We start from the raw sequence: 26,161 nt of genomic DNA on the forward strand, positions 1-26,161 counted from the left end.
GGAAACAAGTATTATATTTCAGTTACATTTTTTTCTAAAATAAGAGTATTTTTAAAGAATACATATAATAAAAATATAATAATTTTTTGAAGAACATGTTATAATGTATAATGTGTATATTATACAAATTTAAAAATAACAATTACAAATTTAAGATATTTATTTCTATATTCTATATATTTCTTTCAAAAATAAAATATAACTTTTTAAAGAATATATTTTTATTCACTCTGATTATTTGTCAAGACCATTTATATATGACACAGCTCTTGTATTGATCTGTTCAACTTGTGCAGGTGGCGCAGTGTTGTGTTTATCACACATGATTTCGGACAAAGTAAAAAACAAAAACCTGGCAGGGGAACTCCTGCTCATCCAATCTTTATTCAGCATGCCCCCAAAACAACCACATGACATTCTATCTCCACAATGACCACTCTCCGCTGATTCATCCAAAGCTATAGACTTGATGAGTGCGGTCCATTTGTGGGTCAGTGAAAAGCATACTAAGCTGGTGCGTTGAATAGGTGGCAGGGAGGGGAGGGCAGGGGAGGGCCCCCTTTTACCAAAAAAAAAAAAAGAACAACACACTAACCTAAAAGCCCACTTTAACATCACACAGTCAAAGATGCCTTTCCACAAAGCAGGATCTCAATGTAGGTATCCTTCATTTTTCAACTTATCTACACAGACAGACAGGGATTCTTCTTACAGTAATTATATTGATAATGAAAGGCAGTTACCACAACTAACTGATGCCATCAATAAAGAACTATAAAAAAATACGCCATGAAGATGCATGTTTTTATATTTACAGTTAGCCCGAGCACAATGAGGGCACCTTATTTCCCAGCGAGGTCTGTCCTTTTCCGCAAGGAGCCCAACGGGGTGACCTACCGCGTACCGGCGTTGCTCTACTTGCCCCGCTGCAGCTCCTTTCTGGCCTTCTGCGAGGAGAGACTCAGCCCTTCTGATTCCCATGCTCACCTGCTGGTCATGAGAAGAGGGACTTTCTTCACAAATTATGTTGAGGTGAGAGATATTCATTGCTTAGCTTTCAGGTAGTTCTAGTCATCCATTTTTCTATATCGCTTGCCCTCGTTATGTGAAGTGGTGTCTATCCCAGCTGACTTTGGGTGAGAGGTGGTGTCCTGGACTGATCACCAGTCAATCCTTTAAGGAATAAAAAAAAAAATATTGTGGGCAACATTATTGTCATGGTTTCCTCAGAGGGCCGTTATGACTGTAAAACCATATAAAATGTATAGTCGCCTCATCATATTAGTCGTAGGGATTGAACCAATTAGTCGACTAGTCAAAGGATATGTTCACACTGCAGGTCAATTCCAATTTTTTTGCCTAATGTGACATGTATCAGATTTTTTTTATGTCACTGTGAGCAGTACAATTCTGATTTTTTTTCATATCCAACCGAGGCCTCTTTCATATGTGGATACAAATCAGATATGTATCCGATGTGACCGCAGTCTGGATGCTCAGGTCGCGCTCATCAAACCTATACATCAACAAAAGGCAAAAACAATCACAATGGACTAAATGCACGTTTCCACTTCCGTGTTTGGGCTGAGGTGGCGTGCCAACTTCTGGTCACCAGTCATATTCATAGCGATAACAATGCAGCATCAAACTCAAAGTATACTTGCTGTCTGATGGAATTACTGTAATTTCTCGTGTATAATGCAAATTTATTTCCACCCAAACATTGTAAAAAGTCAATAGTGCGTATTATACATAGGTATAGGGGGAAATGAAAAAAGAGGTTATGAAAAAGCTGCACACTTTAATTCTAATATACCACTGCCACCTAGAGGTTATGAGAAAAGTGTACACTTTCATTCTAATATTCCACCACCACCTAGAAAGGGGTACGTATGACTGCATATATGTACAGTTGTGCTCATAAGTTTACATACCCTAGCAGAATTTGTGATTGCTTTGTTTTTTTAACATGACTGATGACTGAACAACAACCATCATTAATTTATTTATGGTTATGTTTTGTTTAATCATAATGCTTTTCTGAAATGCTTGACAGTTTAATTTGAATCACATTACAATAAAATTGTGTTTCGCCTGGCCCTTCATGTTTTTTTTAAAGAATTGTACCCATCTTACCAATTCTGCCTGGGTAATCAACCATATGAGCACAACTGTGTGTTTTCTCATTTACAAAATAAAAGTAGGGCTCTGAATATCAAAATAAGAGGAAGTACATAAAAAGGAAGTATTACGTGTTCAAATAAAGTGCTTCAGAATAATTCTTTGAAAAAACAAACAAAATACAGATAATACTTCATGTTTTGATCAATTGGGTAGAAGCAAAATCATGGATTGTAAAAATGCATTATACATAGGTAGAATAGTTCTCCAGAATTTTGAGTTCAACTTTGGGGGTGCGTATTATCCATGAGAAATTACGGTAAATAAAATTACCGTGGATGACATATTACGTCTATAGTTGCTACAGGTTTCTAAGTATCACCAAAACGTCAATGGTGTCACGATACGATGGTATAAATTTTAAGTGGACCCAGAAGCAGGTGGAGGATGAAGAAGTTTGTGGAGAATGGTTTATTGAGAAGGGATTCGGAGGTGGACCCTTGAGGCGTACTGGTGGGTCGTCGAGACAGAGAGCGTGGGGCAGGCGGTGGCGTGAGCAGGTGGATGGCTTGGCGGCATGGTGGAAGAGGTCATCAGCAAGGCGGGGAACACGGATGGAGCACTGAGGACAAGGAAGAACATGGAGGTCAGAAATATTGCAAGGACTGGAATAGCTTACATGTAAGTAGCGAGCCGGTGTACCACGGGTGAACGTTAATATTTCGGCAGTGGAGTCTTGGATCTGGCAGGCTTAAATTCAGGTGATGAAGGCTGATTGACAACAGGTGCGTGGCGGAGGTGGTGCTGATTACTGGGAAGAGAGAGACAGAGAGGGCGAGAGGGGCGCAAAGGGCCACACAAGCTCCAACAACGGAACTGCAGGGCACAGCTCATGAGAAATGGCTCCTAATCTGATTTAATGAGCCAGTCCCAGTTTCATAGTACGTACATGTGCAGGTCTGTGTGAACTTACTCTTGCACGGCATAATTTTTTCAAACACTGAACTCAACTTTGTTTAAAGAGCACTTTTAAAAACAACCACCGCTGTTATAAAGTGCTGTACATAATGATTCAACACCATTAGTAAGCCTTCATTTTCACTAAATGGTGCAGATACAATGAAATAGGGGTTATTAAAACATTTTTTAAAACTACCAATAATAAAACAATAAATAATGACAATCATATACTTTGCTGATCAACATTTCTCAGGGCTCAAGAACTTTTTCCGGCTGCGTAAGATGATGCAGCAGGCCGAATCTGGTACTTTCCCTTCATTTTATTTTAAATATTTTTGAATTTGTGTTTTTGGAGATGATTAAACGTGCAGCAGGTCACGTTGTCCCATAAAAAAACATAACAGGAGGGTTAAATATTAAGTCATCCTCTGCATTTCCAGTGGGAAGGCATGGACGCTGTGGGCACAGCGTACCTGCCGGGCCATCGCTCCATGAACCCGTGCCCGGTGTACGACGACTTCACAGGCACCCTCTTCCTGTTCTTCATCGCTATTCTGGGCCACATCCCCGAATCCTTCCAGCTGGCCACGGGGAAGAACCTAACACGCCTCTGCTATGTCTCCAGCACGGACAATGGCGTCACGTGGGGTCCGGCCACTGACCTCACACAGCAGGTCATTGGAGACACTATCAAAGGTCAGGCACCTCCTTTTTTCTGTTTTTAAAAAAAATTCTGATCTAATTGTAATTAAAACACTGGACACACACTGGACACTTCATTATGTACATTCATTTTGCAATATTTTTGCAAGGGTAGACTGTTTTGGATTCAGTTCTCGTGGTGGGTCAGAAGTATGGCCCTCATAGGAAAAAGATTGCAGCTACAGTACTTACATCTGGTGTAGTCTACTTTCCCGTTACAATTCGTCTGTATTTCCTAACATTTGTTACTTTGTGTAAAAGCCAAAAGATAAGTTTAATGACTTAATAATATTTATGTAAAGCGCTAGTGGGCATATTTGTTTGTCCATGTGTGATGGCACATCAGTTTTGTGGTGGTGGGTTATGTGGGTTAGCATGCAACCTAAAACTATTGATGAACCTCATGTGAAGGTGGTTTGTGTTGAATAATTTAACTACTGAATACAGTCATCTCTGTAACATGGGTTCATGATGGTGCATGTGCTAGAAGGGTGACGTTGATGCTTTATGATCCTATCTGTTTTAAGTGCTACGCTGCCATCTTTTGTCATTTTTACACCTCCTTTCTGGCTCCTTTTCCAGAATGGGCCACCTTTGCACTCGGCCCAGGCCATGGCATCCAGCTCAAGTCCGGACGCCTCCTCATTCCCGCCTACGCCTACCACATCGAGTGCAAGCAGTGCTTCGGAAAGCTGTGTCAGACGTCCCCGCGCGCCTTCTGTTTTCACAGCGACACCCACGGGCGAACGTGGCGTTTAGGGGACACTGTTCCGGGCCCGGAGAGCGTGGAGTGCCAGGTGGTGTCGGTGGACGAGGAGGACGGGACCAACTTCTTGTACTGCAATGCACGCAGCCGGCTGGGCTTCAGGGTGCAAGCCCTCAGTCTGGACGACGGGGCCACCTTTCAGGAGGGTCAGCTGGTGCAGCGGTTGGTGGAGCCTCGTAATGGTTGTCATGGTAGCGTAGTGGGCTTCCCGGCTCCACTACATTTACATCTTGAGTTCCACTCGCGGCTACTCACCCAGAACTCTAGACACTATTTAACCTCCCCCATCCCATCACAAAAAAACAGCTGCCCAGATTTCCTCACCCCCACGTGGGTGCTGTATTCCCACCCAACATGGACCAGCGCGCGAAAGGATCTAGGCGTCTTCTTGAGTCTTTACCCCCGGGACCCTGACAGCTGGCGAGGGCCCTGGGTGATTTACGAGGGTCCGTCTGCCTACTCTGACCTGGCGTACGTGGAGCTGCCGTCCTCGCCCGGCTCCCCACCCGCCGTGGCCTTCGCCTGCCTGTTGGAGTGCGGCTCCAGGACGGCCTACGACGAGATCTGCTTCTGCATCTTCACTCTCTATGAGCTCATCGATAACCTCCCGACAGCTGAGACCCTCGTAAGCGGAGAGTGTAACAAACAGCAAGGGCCTGAAGCCAATGCAGGCGGATGTGATGCTCTACACACGAAGAAGAGTAGGAAGAAGAAGCTTGGTGACTTTTGTGCTCTGTCTTGAACTGAGTTTGCAAAATGCCTTGTCCAGTCATATTTCATAGAATTTTGTCAAGTGAACCACTGAATATTCACAGTGGGGCATTTACAAATGTATTTATTTTTTAACCTATCCTCCATTATTCAATGAAAACCTCACCGATTTGCTCTTTTTGTAACCAGGACAAAGCAATTAATGTATTACTTTGGCATCTAAGTGTAGTTTGGTTTCATTCAATGATGTTTTTTTTTTTTTCATCTGCGTTTGAAATGTCCTTTTGTTGGCAGTCCTTGAACACACCCCATGCACAGTAAAAGTGAAATTATGTTTTTACTTCTCTACCGATGTAGCTAAAAAAAGCCATTGTATGCTAATTTGCGTTACAATTTGCCTGTATTCTCGAAGAACTATTGTGTGTAAATGCCAAAAGGGGAATTAAATCACTTATACTCTTTGTGCTAAGTGCTAGTGCGCATATTTGTGATTGCACGTCGGTTTATGCTATCGTGTTATTTAGGCTAGTATGCTGGCTAACACAACTATCGATGAGCGTCATGAGGGTGGTTTGCTGAATGATTTAACTATTTAATACACTTATGTAACATGGGTTCATGATTGTGTACATTCTAGATGCATGCATGGTGTTGATGCGTTGCTGATTCTGTGTCTGTGTTACAACAGATCACGGTAAATAAATAAATCCAAACAAAATACCAGTCTCCTTTTAATTGCTAGGCAGCTATCTTGTGGCACCTGTGGGCAATTACGAACCCCTTTTTGGGGTGGTCGTCAATTATTTGTGGATTTTCACTATTCATGAATTACATTACAATTAATGTCAGGGGTCTTCAAATGGCGAGCAGTTTTTATTTTAGTTTGATAATACAGTATTTAACTTCTCTGGATGATGTTCAAATGTCACTGAAAACAATACAGCTGTTATAATGGCAACAAACAGGTCAAACATGTTACAGGAAAACATGTTTTGGTTCCACTGTATTCCGTACAGTTCCCAACATTCTTCCATGGAAATAGTCCACCACTTTGAAAACCTAGAGGTAACCCCAACTACGAAGAGAATTCCTGGAAACATTAATAAAAAAATAAAGAAAGAATAAACAGGATCACACCCTTTTTAAGACTTCCTGGAATTGTGCACATTCAAGTCTATCAACAGACATGCCGTCCATGTCCACTTCCCTGTTGACCGACTTCTATGCCCTTAAATGGCTTAATATTGCAATGTCAGCGTGTTTAGCAAATTGTGTCCAATGTGTGCGTGTGTCCTGCCTGTGTTTATATCAGTGTTGTGTGTGGTCTAGATGTGTATTTCCCTGCGCTGATGCCAAGTCAGCTTGAAATTTGCGTATTAGTAAACATCTGCAATTTACTGCACGGTGTTTTCTCAAGTTAGAAGTGAGCTGAAATATCAACGTTTGGGCAGACAGTGCCAGGCAAATACTACAATACACGAAAGCTGTTTTTTTTTGTTCGTCTAAATGTAAACAAGAGTAGCTCGCCGTTGCATTCATGGTAATGACGACCTTCCCAAAATGGTGCCCACTTAGGCACAACAATCAGCCGGGGCTGGCTTATCTAGTGTTAATACCTATGACCGGGAAGCCCAATAGAAGACGTGTAAGGTCATGTGACTTTATTGTGTTGTTTGATTGATGAACTAGACTTAAACGTTACTAGGGTTTAAATTGGATTGGCGCAAACAGCGCCCAATGCGGAAGTCTAAATCGTAGTCTCGTGCACAAAATAGTTGATAAAGAAGAAACAATTGATAAAAGTAGCGAGCGACATTTGATCATTGTAATGGAGTAAAAGTACCGTTACTTCTTAACAGCAGAAGCGGCGGTAGTGTTTTTATCTGGTCTCGTCAACTCCTGCGATTTACCCAAAGCAGGCCCTGGGCGCAGAGGCTGATGCTCTTGCATGTTAGTCTCCCACGGAGTAATATTCACAAATACATCTGTGTGTGGATGGTGGATCTATGGAATGGATCTAGCTGCCAGCGTTCTAGAATTTCGAAACAGCGATATACGATTCACGTAAATGGCCTATTTTGAGTTCAAAACGGCGAATTTCGCTGAAAGGCGATTGATTTGCATGTATGTGTGAAGTGAGTTGAGTCAGCCGAAGGATGGCCCATATCTCGAAAAACTCGTAAGTCAGGTTCCTCATACCTCAAGGTAGCCACTCTATACTGATCCTCCTTTCTGCATGATCAAGCAGCTGAACAGGACAGGTTAAAAAACAAAACAAAAAAGTCATCTAGTGTGAAGACTACATTGGTGATAACTGCTCTTTAACTAATCTTGTGAGCCCACGAGTTGACGTGTGCAGGCCAAATCCCGATAAAGCAGAGTTGTGTTGTTGGGTTTGTAGAAAGTAGAACAATAAGCAGATTGCGCAAGAGAGGAATCTGGACATCCTCTCCTGCGCCACTTCCCCTTCCCCCATCTTCGGGTACAAAACAGCGCTCTCGACAAGAGGTCAGTCATTCCCATGTGCCTACATTCTTAGTTCCTCTTCAGCATCTGTGGCGCACCGTATCACATCATGATTTTGTGGGTCCTCTTGGCGGTGGTTGGGCTCGGCGGGGTCATAACAGGGAGCCCCACTGTGACCGCCCCCCCTGATGCTGCGTCTCATGCTCATGCCGAGACGGTGGAGCAACCAAAGAATTCCAAAAAGGTGAGAGGGACTTCCGAGAAGGTGAGCAGGACTTCGCTATGCCAGCAATTTAATTATCTTAATGATGAATGTGGTTATTTAACAAAAATAATAAAATAAAAGATCGACACATTGTGTTTTTTTTGTCATTTGTATTTGTTGCAGTCATAGTGAAATCAAAGCCATTCTGTACATAGTACAAAAACACTTAAATCAAAACAGTAAAAATATTGAGCTTTTTTCCCCACTTAACTCTCATGGGCCACTTATTTAAATAATATACAGTTGTGCTCATACATTTATATACCCTGGCACAATTTGTGAAATATTGGTAATTTTTGGGATTACTGATGACTGAATGGGGACCATCTCATGATTTTATTTCCTGCTATGCTCTTCTATTCTGAAATGCCTTCTAGTTTATTTTGACTACCATTACAAATAAATGTATTTTGCCCAATCACACGTTTTCTTTAATTAAAGAATGCTATATCTCTCTCAAATTCCTCCCAGGTATGTAAACATATGAGCACAACTGTATAGTATGTAACATATAAATTTTTTTTAGACTAATTTAATCTCCAAATTTAAATGGTTTGACTATTCTAGCAATCCCTCGCTATATCATGGTTCACCCATTGCAGTCCCGCAATATTTCAGATTTTTCTGTTCAACGTTTAAAACAAATTGCCATTGAAATACATTTTAATACGTTTATGAATGTGTTTTAAGTGTGGAATAAATACCTGTGTAAGGATATTCCGCGATGCCGTGACAGAGGTGTGAAATGTAAATTTAAATTGCTTTTTACCTGCCCTATTGTGTTGAAGGATATTGTGCCTATTCAACGAGTATCGGCTCTGATTTGCAGGATCTCTGTGTAAATGAGGCTTTAATGAATATTCATAAGCTTACTTGCTTGAAAAAGGTTTTAACTAGCATTGTTTGGAATGCTGGCTGCTCATGATGCACATCTGAGGGTATAAATGATACATTAAGTTTTCTCAGACACGATGGGAGGAGGTTCCACTTACATGATCCACAGCGTAAAGGTTTGGGCTCCACGTGTTTGAACGATAAAGCCCTATTGTGATGAGAAATATGGCGGTCAAGTCAATAAGTCCCAAAATAAGGAGACACTTCTCAGCTCTTCCATTTCTTCTTAGTAGGCAGCTGGCCCGTAGCCTCTAAGTACTTGTGGATGAGTTCCTCCTGAGTGCTTGGCAGACACGGCTGATATCTGCTGTAGTCCATAGTATACTCGCCCTTTCCCTGATTACAACACAGATAAAACAGAGGAGACATTCTGTCAAGACAAAACACCATCATCTGTAAGGTCATGGCCACTCAAATTGTTGGATTCACCAAGCTCCTATATTGTTGTCATGAGCAATTGAGAATGCTTTCTTTTACATTTTGTAATGTTGGCATGCCTGAAAAAAATGGCAGAACATTTGAAGGAAACACATTGTCAATTGACTTTTAAATCAAATTACGTTTTTTAAAAGTCTTTAAACATACACCATTCTTATTGTAATGCTTTTTGTGGTTCAGTATAAGTGATGCCTCGAAATAAGAGTTTAATTTGCTGAATGACCACACTCATAGCTCAAAATACTCGTATCTCAAATCAGCTTTCCTCATTAAGATGAATGCCATTAATCCATTCCAGCCTCCCCCAAAAAACAACCCAAAAATATTGTGATGTGTTTATTAAAAAGGAAAATTGCAGTCTATAATATTGTACTTTTGCTTCAATTCAATAGACGTGCGGCTCCTTCAAGTAAGTGAACCTTGGTCAACTGGGGGCAGCATAATACAGAAATATGGATACACAGAGACGGTCATAGCTCCTCAGCAAGCCAAAGTAATATTAGTCATACCTCATAGAGGATAAAGAATATATGCCTGTGAGTATTGTTATATATTTCTGTCCATATGTGTTGCTCCTTCATTTGTGTTCAAATATTCGTTTTATAACGAATTATAACACCGCAACACCGAAGCTAAACGTCTATGGCGTTTTGCATTGTTTGTTACCATTAAGCTAAATGGACTTTCGGAAGACAAAGCTATGTGGTTGTCTTAACTACACAATGTAATGCTCTTCTTTTATGTTTAGTTTGACAGTAAACTTCAACTTGCAGTGGCAATAAACAGCTTAAAGTCTCTAGTTCAAGTATTGTTCATCTACCAAATGGTTGCTCGTTGTAAAGTGAGTTGCCTTCACTGCCACCATACAGCGCTCGTATCTCAAAGCAGACTGTCCGAACGAAGACTCGAAAAACGCGTCAGGTCACTCTTACCTCCAGGCACCACTCTTTATATTATTTAGATTTGATTATCGTGGTTGTAGTTGTGCAAGTGTACCAGACATAGTTTAGATGAGAGGACTTTTCTTACTTCAGTGCAAGAGCGTAGTTCTGTGGCGTAGCCAAACATGTCATTTAGTGGAATCTGTCAGAAGGAAACACAATCAATCAAATCTAATAATACGACTGCGCTGAATCCAAGGAGGGTTCCCTTGCTGACGAACTTGACTCACATCAGCGTACAGAGTGAAGTACCCTTCAGATCCATCCTGGCCCGTGATGACGCCGTGGCGACGGTTAACCCCTGCAATAACCACGCCCTGAAACTCCTGAGGCGCCACGATTTCCACCGACATGATGGGCTCTAAGATACTGACGTTGGCCTTCTCCATAACTGTGGAGAACGACATATATGTAGCAAGTGGGATAGCTTGTAGCTTCGATTCGGATGAAAACGACCTTCACCTTGCTTTAGAGCGCCCTCCCCTGCACGGATGAAGGAGAGCTCATTGGAGTCCACAATGTGATGGGCTCCATCCTCCAGGAGGAATCGCACTCCAGAGATTTTGTGGCCACTCAGGGGCCCCTTTTCGCAGGCCTCCCTGAAGCCCTGCAGCGTAATGGGGTGGAAAAGACAAAGGAGAGTGACAACTGGTCACTAAAACAAAAAATACTAGAAAACTAGTGAAAATGTTGAAACTAGTGCAAACCTTTTCTACGGCCGGCACGAGTTGCTTTGGGACGTTGGTTCCCACAGTCTGGTCTTCAAACTCCAGCTTCGTGTAATGTTCTGGCTCCAGAGGCTCAAGGACGCCTATAACTTTACCATACTGACCAGAACCTCCGGTCTGCTTCTTGTGAGTGAAGTCAAACCTACAGAGAAGAAGGGTTGTCAAAATGTCCCGGATTGCACTGACTTTAAATCATCCTTCAGGGGCAGGATGTCGAAATAGTGGTTAGCATGTCTGCCTCATAGTTCTGAGGATCTGGATTTGAATCTCAGCTGCAAGATTAAAATATTATTTGTGGATATGACATTACATGTACACTTAGTTATAGTGTACCCCCGCTATTGAGGGGGGATAGGGACTGAGCCCAACCGCGAATAGTGAAAATCCGTGAATAATTGACACTGTGTATAATTGCCATAATGAAAACAAACAAACAAAAAACCCAAATAAGCGAGGGATTGGGTTTAAAAAAAGGCTAATAAAATTTAATAAGGGTGATCAGATTTAAAAAAACAAAACAAAAATAAAATAAAGGTGGATTTCTCATTCTCACACAAACAGGACCAGTAAAGGATGCAAGACCAAGCATGTTAGGTTCATTGAAGACTCTAAAATGTCACATAGAATGTGAGCGAATGGTGTACCCACTACCCAGCCTGTCGACCACAGTCAGCAGGGATGGGCTCCAGCGCACCCTAATTAGGATAAGCGCTGTCGGAAACGGATGCTTGGATGGATGTTGCTACCACCAAGTTTCCCCAAAAATCCATCCATGAGGTTATGTGTTGGGGAGAACAAAACAAGAGCACTGTTTCTTTAAAAGAGGGTGGCTCTCTTGTCCAACAGGAAGTGGAAGGCAAGTCTTCCACTTCCATGAGGAACAAACGACTGAACAAGAACAGAGACTCAAGCAAGAAGCGTATTTAAAATCACATTTCCTAAAGTTAGTCATGGTTGTGTAAGACACTCCTTGGCTACTTTGCTTGTACTATAGTTAATATCCTCTTTGGTTTCGTTGCTTTTTTCCCCAGCAGACCCATCTTATCGAAACGCAAACTAGCCCTGCCCCATTTACACCTGCAGTACACAAAGTCCAAGTAGCCTCATTCCATCCTTCTGACTCATTGCTTCCCTGCTTTCTTTCTACAGCCAACTGCTGTGGCTGCAGTCGAGGAAGCAATACAGGTGGTGATGGAGATCGGAGAGCTGAACCCGAAACACTACCCTGCTCAGAGGGCAGCCAAGGTGGTCCAACATTACCTGAATACCGAACATGGCTCACCATACAAAGTCTTCGGACTGCACAAGGTCTTTAGCGCCAATGCAGAGGCAAGTTACGCGCGCACGCACACACACAGACACACGGATGCACGCACGCAGACACACACACACACACAAGCCTGTGACTTTTATTAGACAATAGCCAAACCAATGTAATGTGTTTTTCCCTTTAGGATGTGCCTGACTCTGGAAGAAAGTACCAGCTGGAGCTCTCTGTACAGGAGGTGGTTCAGAAAGTAAGCCATGTTCATATTTTACACTTTACACTATAGCATGTGGAGTCTCAGAATATTGTTTCCTGTGAAGAACACCAGGGGTCACAGTTTTTCTGTTCAGTTGGCTTGTGAGCAATGTGCGCGTCTCAGTTGCCTGGTGTGTGGGTGTGAGTCGCCAACTGTAATTTGTTTGTGATTGTCAAATTCCACCACGTGTTGTGGGCTTCAAATAGGCTCATAATATTACTTCATTATCATAAAATAAACTTTTTCGCCCTGATACTATGACTTCATTCTTGTAGAATTATCAAACTTTTGGGGGGGCATAAAACTATGACTTTTTTTTGTAATATTGTTACTTTCTCTTCCATCCATCCATTTTCTACCGCTTATCTGAGGTCGGGTCGCGGGGGCAGTAGCTTTAGCAGGGAAGCCCAGACTTCCCTCTCCCCAGCCACTTCATCCAGCTCTTCCGGGGGGATCCCGAGGCGTTCCCAGGCCAGCCGAAGGATGTAGTCTCTCCAGCGTGTCCTGGGTCGTGCCCAGGGTCTCCTCCCGGTGGGACGTGCCCAGAACACCTCAACAGGGAGGTGTCCGGGAGGCATCCTATTCAGATGCCCGAGGCACCTCATCTGGCTCCTCTCAATGCAGAGGAGCAGCAGCTCGACTCTGAGCCTACCCTCACCTATCGTCACGGTAGGTGACGATAGGTGAGGGTAGGAACATAGATCGACCGGTAAATTGAGAGCTTCGCCTTTTGGCTTAGCTCCTTCTTCACCACAACGGACCGATACAAACTCTGCATCACTGTAGACGCTGCACCGATCCACCTGTCAATCTCCCGTTCCATTCTTCCCTCACTTGTGAACAAGACCCCAAGATACTTGAACTCCTCCACTTGGGGCAGGATCTCATCCCCGACCTGGAGAGGGCAGTCCACCCTTTTCCTACTGAGGACCATGGTCTCAGATTTGGTGGTGCTGATTTTCATTCCAGCCATTTGACACTCTGCTGCGAACCGCTCCAGTGAGAGTAGGAGATCACAGCTTGATGAATCCAACAGAACCTCAATAAGAAGAGATGCAATACTGAGGCCACCAAACTGGACCCCCTCTACACCTCAGCTCTGCCTAGAAATTCTGTCCATAAAAGTTATGAACAGAATTGCTGACAAAGGGCAGCCTTGGTGGAGTCCAACTCTCACCGGAAACGAGTCATACTTACTGCCAGTAATGCGGACCAAACTCTGACACCGGTTGTACAGGGACCAAACTTCGCGTATCAGGGGGTTCGGTACCCCATACTCCCGAAGCACCCCCCTCAGGACTCCCCGAGGGACACATTCGAACGCCTTCTCCAAATCCACAAGACTGGTTGGGCGAACCCGACGGACCCTCCACTCCAGAACCCCTGAATAGACCTTACCAGGGAGGCTGAGGAGTGTGATCCCCCTATAGTTGGAACACACCCGCCGGTCCCCCTTCTTAAAAAGGGGGACCACCACCCCAGTCTGCCAATCCAGAGGCACTGTCCCCGATGTCCACGCAATGTTGCAGAGGCGTGTCAACCAGGACAGCCCCACAACATCCAAAGCCTTTAGGAACTCCGGGCGAATCTCATCCACCCCCGAGGCCTTGCCCCCGAGGAGCTTTTTAACCACCTCGGTGACTCCAGAGATTGGAGAGCCCGCCTCAGATACTCCAGACTCTTCTTCCTCATGGGACTCACAACGTCCCGAGTCGAGGTCAGCAGTGCCACATCCTCACTACACACAGTGTTGATGGTCCTCTGCTTCGCCCTCCTGAGACGCCAGATGGTGGACCGGAATTTTATTGAAGCCGTCCAGCAGTCGTTCTCCATGGCCTCACCGAACTCCTCCCACGCCCAAGGTTTTGCCTCAGCGACCACCAATGATGCATTCGGCTTGGCCAGCCGGTACCCATCAGCTGCCCACAGGCCAAAAAGGCCCAATAGGACTCCTTCAGCTTGACGGCATCCCTCACCGTTGGTGCCCACCAAGGAGATCGGGGATTGCCGCCACGACAGGTACCGACCACCTTACGGCCACAGCTCCGGTTGGTCGCCTCAGCAATGGAGGCGCGGAACATGGTCCACTCGGATTCAATGTCCCCCGCTTCCCCCCGGACGTGGGTGAAGTTCTGCCGGAGCTGGGAGTTGAAACTCCTTCTGACAGGGGATTCTGCCAGAAACTATCTCAAACAACATTTTTCTCATAATATTACAACTTTAAACTCACTCTTCTTAATATTTGGACTTAATTCTCCTCAAATTATTTTTTTTCTGTAAAACTGAGTTTTTTCTTGTAATATTACACATTTTTCCTGTCACAAAATAGAATTGTTCACTATAAAAACCTAATTTTTTTTACAACTTTCTTCCTGCTTGTTTTTATTTTCAGTGAGGCCCTAATACTCCTTTGAAAGTGTTGCTGTATGGCTGGTAACATTTTTGTATTTACTGGACTGTGCAGGTGTACATATTAAAGCCTCTGATGGGGTGTATTTACCTGACTTTAATCATCCGGTGTCAAATTTGACAAGAACAGTCAATGTTAAACAAATCTTGGGCTCAGTTTGGTCCTGACAAAACATGCGCAAGCAGGTTTGACTGGCCTTCCCCCTTTTTCACCCTCTTGTGCCCTCTTTCCTTTACACCCACACCTCTCCATCCTGCAGCAGACCATTGAGAAATGCTTGGCGCAGGTCTTATTCCCTCAAGGGGAGAGCCACGCTCCACCACAGGTCCAAGTTTCATCATGCGAGGACCTCTTGAAAATTAACGTCAGCGTTCAAGAAGAGACCTTGTACCAGCAGTACAAGAGGAACCACAGCCTGCTATTTGCACAAAACATACCTGGTATGTGACTCCTAATTTGCGATTCGGGATCTTATGACCAAAGCAGGAAAAAGAAAAGATATTTTCTTGCCCATGTGTGATGACAACGGCAGTTTGTGCTAGTGTGTTATTTACGCTGGTACGCTAGCTAATAATAGAATTGATGAGCCTCATGTTGGTTTGTTTGTGTTTATTAATGTTACTAGTGAATACAGTCATTTGTGTTACATGGTTTATGATTGTGTACATGGCAGAAGTGTGGATACTTTATGATCCTCCCCATTTTAAGTGCTTTGCTGCTATCTTGTCCGCAATTACAAACCCCTTTTGAGGGGGTTTCAATTATTTCCATATTTTTGTTCTTCGACGCAGGGCTCCGTCCCTATCCTGTGCATTGCTGGGGTTCACTGTATATTACTGTACTATAAATATGTACCGTATTATGGTTGAATAGAAAAACATAAATTTGTTTTTAGCGAATGGAACGATTATTATAAAAACTGTTTAAATGTCTGTCGTCTGTCCTGTTATGATACATAAAGTAGAGTTAAAAAATGTTACGTGATTTGAGATGTCATTTTAAACACTTGCTACAGTCAAATTCTTCAAAAGGTACTCTCTTTTTATTCATTTACTATACCATAGTTATAGGGCTTTTAGCATTAATGCTTTTCTGTAAGAAATGACCTCTGCAACGATCACCATTATGACCAACATTTAAATAAAATTGCTTAGTAGGCCTCAGTAACGGGACGGAAATGTATTCCTAAAAAGTTATCTTTAATATTATTGTAAACCACTGTAACATTATGCACAGTTTGACCATTAACAGAAACAGTTAAATGAAAAAATAAAGAAACGATTCAACTAAAAGGTATGGCACAAAAGTAAAATAAAAAAACATTTATCTAAAGTTTAAAAACAGTTTTCAATGCAAACGTATTGTATTAAAAACTTAAATACAACTGAACTGTACTTAGGCAGTTTCTTTAGCACACCACTAAAAGGGTGCCAATGTACCACCGGTGGTACTAGTACTAGTAAAAATGCAAAGTGCGTTATCATATGTGATATATTAACCACCAGATTATCCCCCTATCCTCAGACAGCTACGGTCACGTGGAGCCGGAGCACGTGCCTTTCTGGCACCTCGGCGCTGTAGCGTCCAGCTTCGTCATGCTTAGCGAATCCACCCAAGATACTTTGTTCAACATGGCTCAAGTAGCCAACGTCTCGCAGCTGGTAGGCTATTCTCTTGGCTGAAATCTGCTTGTTTGACTGAATAACCACGACTGTTCTATTGTGTACTGCAGGCAAGTGAGGACAACCTGCTGAAGTTTGAATATGACGTACTGCTCCATGAAATGGTGTCCCAGGTACTTGCCTTAAAACACAGTATTTCTACAAATGGCGTCGGAGGGTGCTTATTTCCTCAACTGGAGATGGGGGAAGGCTTATTTTTAATAATATTAATCAACATTAGCAGTATCTTATAATTTATGTGAAGTGAGCATTATTATATGGAAAGCCAAGATACATTATATATATATTATTGTGCATGTGTACTTAATTTTGTGGCTGGTGATTGTACAATATATTTGTACAGTATTTTAGTGTAATTGAATTGGTACTGAAAGTGGCTGTCTTTGTTGTTTTTACAGGACATCTTCGCCTGGAAGATGCTGGTCACCTGGTCTCCCCCAGAGGGAGTTAAAGTGCTGAAGATGGAGAAGAGAGACTACACTGTCACGAACCTAAAAACTACACTGTTGTAAATGGCACGTTTATCCTCCACTTCCGTGATATCAAGTATTGGAGTGCCGCATTTACATGTACAGTATATTAAAAAAGACATTTATGTAGACTTTGTTGCCTCAATCTGTGTGTGTGTGTTAGGAGTCAGAACTTACGGGACAGCGCCAGTGATGGTTTCTCTGAAAGCCACTTTGGGTTTTCCCATCACACAGGGGCAGTTATACTCTCGCTCCATCCTCTGCAAGGACAAACCAAGATGGACTTAAAATGCCTTCCTCCATCCACACAAGGGGAAAATAAATTATTGTGAATCTGCCAAATGATTGTCAAACTTTGAGGGCGTTCTTCCTAAAATACATATTTAAATAATAATAATAAATAAATGCACTTTCAAAAATTGGTGAGTTTTCTAACGATGCACGCTACTTGCAAATTATTTTTTTGGAACCTATCCTCTATTACTGTATTCACTGAAAAACTCTGTTTTTGTGCTCTTTCTGAAACGCCCTAAAATGCTTTAAGACTGTGTCCAAAGCCGTCTAATGGAATGGTAGTGCTTTGGCGGCATGTTGTGGAATCTATATGCAATTATAAACCTTTTTGGGGGGTGGGTGACGTTGATTACTCGCATTTTTTTTTACTGAACCGTACCTGGGAGTAGATCTCTAGATGGAGCTCGCCCATGCCCGAGATGATCGTCTCTTTGCTCTCGGTGTCGAAGTGAACTCGGAACGTGGGATCTTCGCGGGTGAAGCGGTTGATGCCTTTGGAAAATTTATCCAGGTCATTCTGGAACAAAAGAAACAGATTGAGTTTGGAGATACTTCCTTACCAGGTAGTCACTTGAATGTATTTAATTTACCTTGTTGGCTGGCTTCATGGACATGGAAATGACAGCATCTGGGATGTGAATAGATTCCTGTAGGGGAGAACAGGACAACAAGGAATCATTTCTATTATTATTATTATATATTTTTTAAATAATTTCATTCACAGTTATTCGAAATTGAAGAATATGGTGTTCCCCGTTATATCGCTGTTCATCGGTCACGCTCCCGCTATATGGCATTTTTAAAAGTGAGAATTTTCATGTCTTTCTACACGATGCTCACTGTGGTGCCCTCACATGTGGGAGAGGAGAGTGAATGTCACCAATGCACCGGAGTAAGATGCATGAACACAATGTGCAAACTCATGCAGGAGCGGCTGTTGGCCACAGCTCACGGCCAGACACTCACAAGCAGACTCGCGAACATCACACGCCATGCCACCAGGCCTCGCCTATTAAAGGCACATGCATCTATACAGACACTACAATATGTACAGTGTTTTCTATACATTTTATCCTTGTAATCTGTTTTTTCGGTATATATACATTTATGATGAGTTTAACTTTGTTTTATTATGTTGAAGTGTTTTATAAGCACGTGGGAGGGGTAAAACTGCGGAATTTTTTTTCTGGGGTCTCTATAAATATCACAGATTTTCACCTATTCCGGGTGGGTCTGGAACGTATACCCGCGATAAATGACGGTTCAGTGTATTGACAATATGTTGAGGTACTTGCCATCGAGAGGTTATCGCTGGTTCTGGACGTGAACGTGTCTCCGCTCGCACAGTCGATGCCAAACAGAGCGCAGATGTCCCCTGCATACACCTCATCCACATCCTGGAGAATAGAGCACATGAAGAAAACATTAGATTTGTTCTGTTAGCAATGCTATCGTGAGACGTGACCATATAAAACAATGAACTATTAAGACAAATTATGTTGGTGTGCCGTCACAAGAGATGTGATTTATTTGGACACTTGATAGAGCCCTACATAAGGCAAGCAGCCACATTTGGTAACTCAAACTCACAAAATGGACACCGTTAAATATAGGGCAGAGGAATCGTGTTTTCTAAACGTCCATCCATTCAATTTCTATAGCGCTTATCCTCATTAGGGTCACGGGTCAGCTGGAGCATATTACCGCTGACTTCGGGTGAGAGGCGAAGTACACCCTCGACTGGTCACACTCACATTCAATGGAATACTATATACATACTAGGGACAAGTTTGAGTTTTCAGTTAGCCTAACATACATGTTTTTGGAATATGGGAGAAAGCTGGAGTACCCGGAGAAAATCGACACAAGCACAGGGAAAACTTGCAAACTCCACACGGGAACGCCTCAGCTGCAATCCCAATCCAGAACCTCAGAACTGTGAGGCAGACGGCCAAACGACTCATCCACTGTGCTGCCTCCAAAAGTGGAAAAGGTTACTAAATTTAAAAAATAAATACAGTGATATCATCCCGCAGTTACACACCCTTCACTGTGTAGAAGTTGAAGCCATGCTACCAACAAAATCAGATGAGTAAACCGCTATCTCATCAGTAACTATGGGTTAAGCCACATTTTCACCAGTTTACACAGTTCACTTTTGGTACCAATTTATGCATCATGATTTCAGGGTTCAATGCCCATTAATATTGTGCTGCTCCTTCTGGTGAGCATGCCCTGGCCACCAGCTGTCAGTATAATACTGACATAACACAAAGAGGTCTCAAACTCAATGAGCTTAGTCAAAGGTCAGATGACAAAGATGTTATGGGGTCAGTTAAAATTCATATTTGCATTGTTTATATGTTATGTAATACATGCACGTAAAATGTTTAAATCTTTGTCCTCTGACCTTTATTATTTGTCATCTTTCACAGAGGATAAAGATTTCTGGCTGTCAGTACTGTTATATTATCTGTTTACAAATGTAGCTGCACTGTTTGTATTCAAATATACATCATTTAAAGCTGTATAACTACAGTGATCTCAATGCTAATTTCGTTGATGGTGTTTTGCATCATGTGTTAGCATTAACTTGGCGGACCTTTGTAAGTTATGGCTTCTTTTTTGAAGAAAGTTCGTTGCCATCAACTAGCGCTCGTAACTAAAATTTTTGCTTCAGGGTGGCTCGTAGTTCGAAAAACTCCTAAATCGAGGTACCACTGTACGATATAAACGCTGCCTAATAATGAACCGCTCTCACCTCCATCTGGTCGGCGTGCAGGCGCACCAGCCTCTGCACGCGCACCTTCTTGCTGGTGCGCGTGTTGTAGATGTACTCGCTCTTCTTCAGGCAACCCTGGTACACCCGCATGTACGTCAGCTGACCAAAACGACCTGCCTGCTCGCAGACAAACAGACAACACTGTCAGACAGACAGTATGCGATGAACGTATGGAAGCTGAAGCTAAGCTCTCACCTCCAGTTTGAAGGCCAGACTGACAAAGGGCTTTGCAGCGTCTCTTGTTGGGTCCATTTGGATCTTTGATGTCTCACTGGAATCTCTACATTGTTAAAAAAAAAACACGATATAATCGGAAAATCATCATCATCAATAGCTGCCTCTCTCAGTACGAATCCACGCTTACTCATTGTTGAGGATGGCATAGTTTTTGACCTCAGTGGGGTTAGGCAGGAAATCGAGCACAGCATCCAGCAGGGGCTGAACACCTTTGTTCTTCAGCGCCGTACCCACTAACACTGGCGTGAAGAGACGCTGCACTGTGGCTCTGCGCAGGGCAGCCTGGCACACAGTAAGATCAGATTATTAATTAATAAATATTTTTGTTTGGTAAGATGAGTTAACATTAGCTGAATATATAGTGTTGAGTAGGAGTGGGAACTGATATGCTATCAAATTTACCCAGCAACCATAATAAGATCACGATACAGTGATTATGCGATAATCAGTAAATTCCACAAAAACGACGATAGTATGCCTGTCACAAATAAATACTATATCGACTTATCGTTCGATAAATAAAAAGGACAAGATAGTTTTTCAGGACTCTACAAATTGTCATTGTTGTGGTGAACCGGAGCACGGATCACAGAGTGAGCTGACAAGAGTTGGACGGCTGTGTCATTAGCCGCTAATGGGCTCATGGAACGCCGGCGGACCTGTGCACTCTTGCCAGTGTTGGTTCCGTCCAATACGCCACACCCTTGCTCCATGTGCACCGTGTAGATTCACACGACAGAGACACTTAATAATATAGAGCAGGGGTCACTGTTTATTGTGTTCGCTCGCCCACAAGCTAACGAGCTAAGCTGCGAGCTAATGAGCATATCCTATATTAGTGTACTGTATTAATGATTACATCAAATGAAACACATTTTTATGAAATCTGCTTTTATTTAATGCCATTATTCTAATAAGTATTCTTAATTCGGAATTTATGAATTGATAATCAATGATGTTAAATAATCTCCAAAATACTTTTTAGGGTGCTTGCATGCTTAGCAAAAAGTGTAATGGTAGTGTATAAATCATATATTTTACCAGGTAGAGTATCTGTCAAGACTCTAGATCAGGGCCCGGGAACCTATGGCTTCTTTTTAGGACTGCATCTGGCTTGCAGTTAAATCTTAACTGACAATTCTTAACATGATGAATAATGAATACTACTGACATTTTAAATTAAAATGTAACAGAAATCACAGTGTTAAAAACAACGTTTAAAATATAAAACATTCCCATGCATTTCACTCCATCCACCCATTTTCTACTGCACTGTGGGTGGCTGGAGCCAATGCCAGCTGTCCTTCCAGATAAAGTAGGCTCAGACTATATTTATTGGATAATGCGGTAGCCTACTCAGGTCGTTGTGATGTCAAGAATGGAAGTTAATCAAATAGTCAAGGGGCTTTTGATGAAGAAGATACCAAAAAGAAAGAAAGATGAGTACTGTATATTTCAGTAAGAATGGACAGAAGAATTTGCCTTTGTGGAGACAGCAGGTTCTACAGTGTATCAAATATGCAATGATAACATTTAATCGATAAAACAGTCAAATATAAAGCGGCACGTCGACACATGCCATACTATATTTGCATCAAACTGTCCAGCGGGGGACAGCAGGAAGAAGGCATGCCAAGTGTTACTCTGCAGAGTGCAAGATGGTCAGCAGCAACTCTGTGTAATGACCAAACAAGGTGACAGGAATTTGGATAACTTTGCTGTTTTTTAGCGATAGTGAGGAATGGAAAGCCAGTCACAGATGGTGAGTATGCCAAAGCATTCATGCTTGATGTGGCCAATGAACAGTTTTACGTTTCGGATCAAAATAATCAAATGACTAAAAGACATGCCTCAGTCAGCAAGAACTGTTCATGATCGTAGCATCATGATGGCAAATTAAGTGGAGGAAACACAATTGAAGGACATACAGTATATGCAGCACCATACTTTTCCCTCGCTTTGGATGAGTCGACAGACGTATGCCATTTATCTCAGTTCAGCGTTAGTGCAAGGTATGCTGTGCGAGGAAAGTCTTGCGGTTTTGCCAATGAAAGGGTCAACAAGAAGGAAGGATTTCAAGTCTTCCATTGAGTTTTCTAACCACAACAAAAAAAATCTGATGGATAAAATTACTTTGGTGTGTAGTTGATGGTGTTCCGTGTATGGTGGGGAAATACAGAGGAAACAACAAGCTCAATTTATGATCACATTTAACGGATGGAAGCCTCAACGCCTGCATGAAGTTTCATCTCATCATTTATAAACCAGATTACAAAACCATCAGTAAAACCATGAAGCACCAGAAGTTAATGGTAACAAATGTTTTATTTATTATTGGTTAGCTTCAGTATAACAACGTAATTCAAAAGAATACATTCAGAGACGTCTTATATTCTAAAATTGCTGGTGTTGTTTAAAATGTAGGCTTTTAGTTGTATTCAGTGTCAAAAAATATTATATGGCTCTCACGGGAATGCATTTTAAAATATGCGTCTTTCATGGCTCTCTTAGCCAAAAAGGTTCCCGACCCCTGCTCTAGATGTAACTCAATGCTAATATTAGCATACCCATTGTTTAGCAATGAAGTTATTCTTTGATGGAACCATGCTGACACGTTACACACGTCAGACGTAACCAACCTTCAGGTCGTCATTGGTCGGAACCTTTTCCTCCAGGAACATCTCCCCTAAGACTTCGTCAGCGTTGGCGACGCATTCCACCAGCTCCTGTCGGCGGTCCGCAGCCTCCGCGCGGTAATCTGCTGGGATGCCATCATAACGGATGACTTGCCTACAAAAGATCGAGAACACTTTGATTTTGTGTGACAGCGCTGGCAAGAAGGGTAAGAAAAAGGAGCAAAAAGAAGTGTCTGATACCCAAAAGGTCCTTCGAAATACATGCTTCTCTCCTCTACAAGGTCGATGATGCCTTTCATGTTGCCCTCCAGGCCCATGGGGATGTTCACAAAGGCGGCGTTGTGGTTCAGTTTGGTCCTAAAGACAAAAAAAAATGTTTTAATAAAAATATAAATTACATTGGAGGATGTGTTGTGAGTGACACAAGTCACCTCAGCTGCTGCAGGGCTCTGCCAGGGTTGGCGCCCATGCGGTCCAGCTTGTTGATGAAGGTGAGGAATGGCACGCTATACCGCTTCATCTGCCGGTTCACCGTTATCGTCTGACACTGGACTCCACCCACAGCGCACAGGACCAACACGGCGCCGTCGAGCACCCGCAGGGCTCGCTCCACTTCGATGGTGAAGTCCACGTGACCTGGACAACGAACAATAGACTTGTCAAAGAGACGTTAACATTGATTTTGTGTTGTATGAGGGCATATCTGGTTAGTAATCTGACACGGGTTTTTTGTATTGCCGCAGTACTTGAGGTCTTAACATGGACCAAACTTAAAATCTTCCCTCAATTTTGACTGAAGTTATGACATTTTTCTCTAATTCTGTGGCATTCAAAAAATTTTGTAATTTCATCTGACATTATTAATGGGAATTGATTGCTTTTTTTAACAACTTCTGTGGTAAATAAACTGAATTGTACTGCATCATTAACAATTGAAGGATGCTAGATGGGATACTGTACATGGTGGTTGTCGAAGTCCATTCCTTTATAAATATAATACAGTATTCAATTTTGAGGACATTATGATATTTGTTCATTGATTTAATGACACTTTCATATTAACTGACCATATTATTGCAACCCGATTCTTACTTTTATGATACATAGTGTAAATATACATATGATATCTTAAGCAACTGGAGGATGCCCATTGGAAAACAGTGCGATCCTATATGACCATGCATTTGTTGTTATTGATGGTATTATTTTCTCGTTTCGTAATGCAAACAAGTTGTGTACCTTGTAAATACCTTTTAATACAAATTATATTTTATACTGTGTTTTTACATTCAAATCTGAACATTTTTCAAGGATTCAGTATAGGTAATTTACTCTGTGTGCATTTAGTGAATTAGATTTTCTCTTTATTCTGTAATAGTTATTACCGTAGAGCGTTTGCAAAATGTCATCGTGGCATAATTTTGGTGCATGCGCACTAACATTGGTTGGTAGAAGTCCCATTCACTTCCATATAATATTGGCTAAGAAACCTTGTTTTTGTGGCTTTTTATTGCTGTATGCAATGTTGGCCAAGCTGATGCAAAGCAAAGCTATGCAGCAAAGCTTCTGCACAACCGCGGAAACCAAAATTTGCCTTAAAAACAAAGTTACAGACAAATGTTCCTCAAATCTGTCCAGTGGTCCCACCAGAGGGGATGTTTTTGATTGACAACTTTTAATTTCGGCTCACAGAAGAAATTTAATGAAACGCATCGAAGTAAGTTTTAATCATTGTTGATTGGAAAATTGTCACCATACGATTTGCATATTATAAGGCTCATATTCATTCATTTTCCGTACCGCTTATCCTCACTAGGGTCACGAGCATACTGGAGCCTATCCCATTTATCTTCGGGCGAGAGGCGGGCTACACCTTGAACTGGTCGCCAGCCAATCGCAGGGCACATAGAAACAAACAACCATTCGCACTCACATTCACACCTACGGACAATTTAGAGTCTTCAAGTTTATAAGGCTCATATCAATTTGTAAATTGCATATTATAGTAGGCCTACTTAAGAGGTAAAATATTCCCAAAAGAAACAAAGGCGTCTAGTATTGAAGAGTGAGAGGCAAGTTATTAGCGAATGTGAGCTTTATCTTTTGTTTGTTTGTTCCAAATATCGTTAAATACGAACAATATGACATCTAATATTGTAATATTACATTGCTGAATATATTAAGTGTATTGCTTTTTTATTGCTGAAATTGGTTAGCATTTACAACACTTGAAAAGCTTTTAGTACCTGGCGTGTCAATGATGTTGATATTGTGGTTCTTCCACATGGTGTAGGTGGCAGCTGACTGGATGGTGATGCCCCTCTGCCTCTCCAGCTCCATGGAGTCCATGGTGGCCCCGACGCCATCCTTCCCTTTCACCTGACACATCGCAAAGACACAGTAAATACAGTAACTTGAGCTCCACTCCAACAGAATGAATGAACAAACTTCGTGGATTTCCGCTATTCTCCCCGTGTAGAAGAGCACGCGTTCGGTCAGGGTGGTCTTCCCCGAGTCGATGTGCGCGGAGATGCCGATGTTGCGGATCCTCTCGTTGGGGACGACACCTGACGAGCACGACCGGCAACTGTCGATGAGTACCTGGAGCAATGACACAGAGGGCATGGAACCCTTCCAGGATGGACTCCATCCGCTTACCGAGTGACGCGAAGCCGTCGCGTTTCGTAATATGTTACCTTCTTGAGAGTGACGCCTCCCGGAGAGAGAGCGTGCCTTTTGCTCAAACACAGGGCCGTTTGAAGAAGTGCCATGTTGGCGAGAGCTTGGACGGTCTTTCTTTTGCCTTTGCTTCACTCCTCCAGCCAAGCGACCCGGTGAATGTCACGCCGGAGCCCTGCAGGTTGCGAAGGACAATTTCCGGGTTCTACGGAAACAGGGATGCACCAAAAGTAAAAAAAAGTCGCAAGAAACTTCGACGGGTCCTGTTAAAGGTGACAAACATGATTAACCGCTTGTATATTAGTATGAGAACTTACATGTTACCTGTTTTGTCTCATTAGATCATTTGTATGTGTGTATATATATATATATATATATATATATATATATATATATATATATATATATATATATATATATAATGGTTGAAATGAATGAATTCCACTTAATGTGTGA

The 26,161-nt window shown here is 42.4% G+C and overlaps 4 protein-coding genes across 8 annotated transcripts in view; 3 read left to right on the forward strand and 1 right to left on the reverse strand.

Annotated features, from left to right (window-relative positions):
* Positions 1–463: 463 nt before the first annotated feature.
* neu4 (sialidase 4) lies at positions 464–5,999 on the forward strand. Of its 4 annotated transcripts, none has more exons than XM_061782822.1 (4): positions 464–656; positions 818–1,032; positions 3,522–3,777; positions 4,366–5,999. In XM_061782822.1, the coding sequence occupies exons 1-4, from the start codon at positions 629–631 to the stop codon at positions 5,289–5,291; spliced, it is 1,425 nt and encodes a 474-aa protein (XP_061638806.1). In that variant the 5' UTR covers positions 464–628; the 3' UTR covers positions 5,292–5,999. The 4 variants fall into 4 exon arrangements, with proteins under 4 accessions (XP_061638806.1, XP_061638808.1, XP_061638807.1 ...); XM_061782824.1 differs by lacking the exons at positions 464–656; positions 818–1,032 and adding exons at positions 2,923–3,062; positions 3,335–3,385; XM_061782823.1 differs by lacking the exons at positions 464–656; positions 818–1,032 and adding exons at positions 2,950–3,078; positions 3,335–3,385.
* Positions 6,000–7,761: 1,762 nt separating this feature from the next.
* Positions 7,762–17,208, forward strand: lxn (latexin). 2 transcript variants are annotated; one of them, XM_061782828.1, is made up of 7 exons: positions 7,762–7,991; positions 12,142–12,321; positions 12,447–12,509; positions 15,185–15,365; positions 16,450–16,586; positions 16,658–16,720; positions 17,006–17,208. In XM_061782828.1, the coding sequence occupies exons 1-7, from the start codon at positions 7,836–7,838 to the stop codon at positions 17,117–17,119; spliced, it is 894 nt and encodes a 297-aa protein (XP_061638812.1). In that variant the 5' UTR covers positions 7,762–7,835; the 3' UTR covers positions 17,120–17,208. The 2 variants fall into 2 exon arrangements, with proteins under 2 accessions (XP_061638812.1, XP_061638814.1); XM_061782830.1 differs by having other exon boundaries at positions 7,764–7,970.
* gfm1 (G elongation factor, mitochondrial 1) lies at positions 8,068–25,861 on the reverse strand. The gene is made up of 18 exons (XM_061782819.1): positions 25,723–25,861; positions 25,475–25,627; positions 25,273–25,405; positions 23,458–23,662; positions 23,267–23,383; positions 23,030–23,180; positions 20,518–20,672; positions 20,349–20,433; positions 20,133–20,270; positions 18,667–18,768; positions 17,962–18,018; positions 17,751–17,888; positions 17,255–17,337; positions 10,972–11,134; positions 10,727–10,871; positions 10,495–10,655; positions 10,353–10,406; positions 8,068–9,221 (listed from the first exon to the last, which is right to left on the reverse strand). Exons 1-18 carry the CDS (start codon positions 25,795–25,797, stop codon positions 9,093–9,095), a joined length of 2,244 nt encoding a protein of 747 aa, XP_061638803.1. The 5' UTR covers positions 25,798–25,861; the 3' UTR covers positions 8,068–9,092.
* Positions 25,840–26,161, forward strand: part of LOC133482557 (inositol-trisphosphate 3-kinase A-like) — a 32,599-nt gene continuing 32,277 nt past the window's right edge. Inside the window, exon 1 of the mRNA XM_061782820.1 lies at positions 25,840–25,977. The gene's annotated coding sequence lies outside the window, so the exon portion shown is untranslated. The remainder of the gene's footprint in view (positions 25,978–26,161) is intronic.

Source organism: Phyllopteryx taeniolatus, chromosome 8 (assembly GCF_024500385.1).
Source record: "Phyllopteryx taeniolatus isolate TA_2022b chromosome 8, UOR_Ptae_1.2, whole genome shotgun sequence".
Classification (NCBI taxonomy): Eukaryota; Metazoa; Chordata; class Actinopteri; order Syngnathiformes; family Syngnathidae; genus Phyllopteryx; species Phyllopteryx taeniolatus.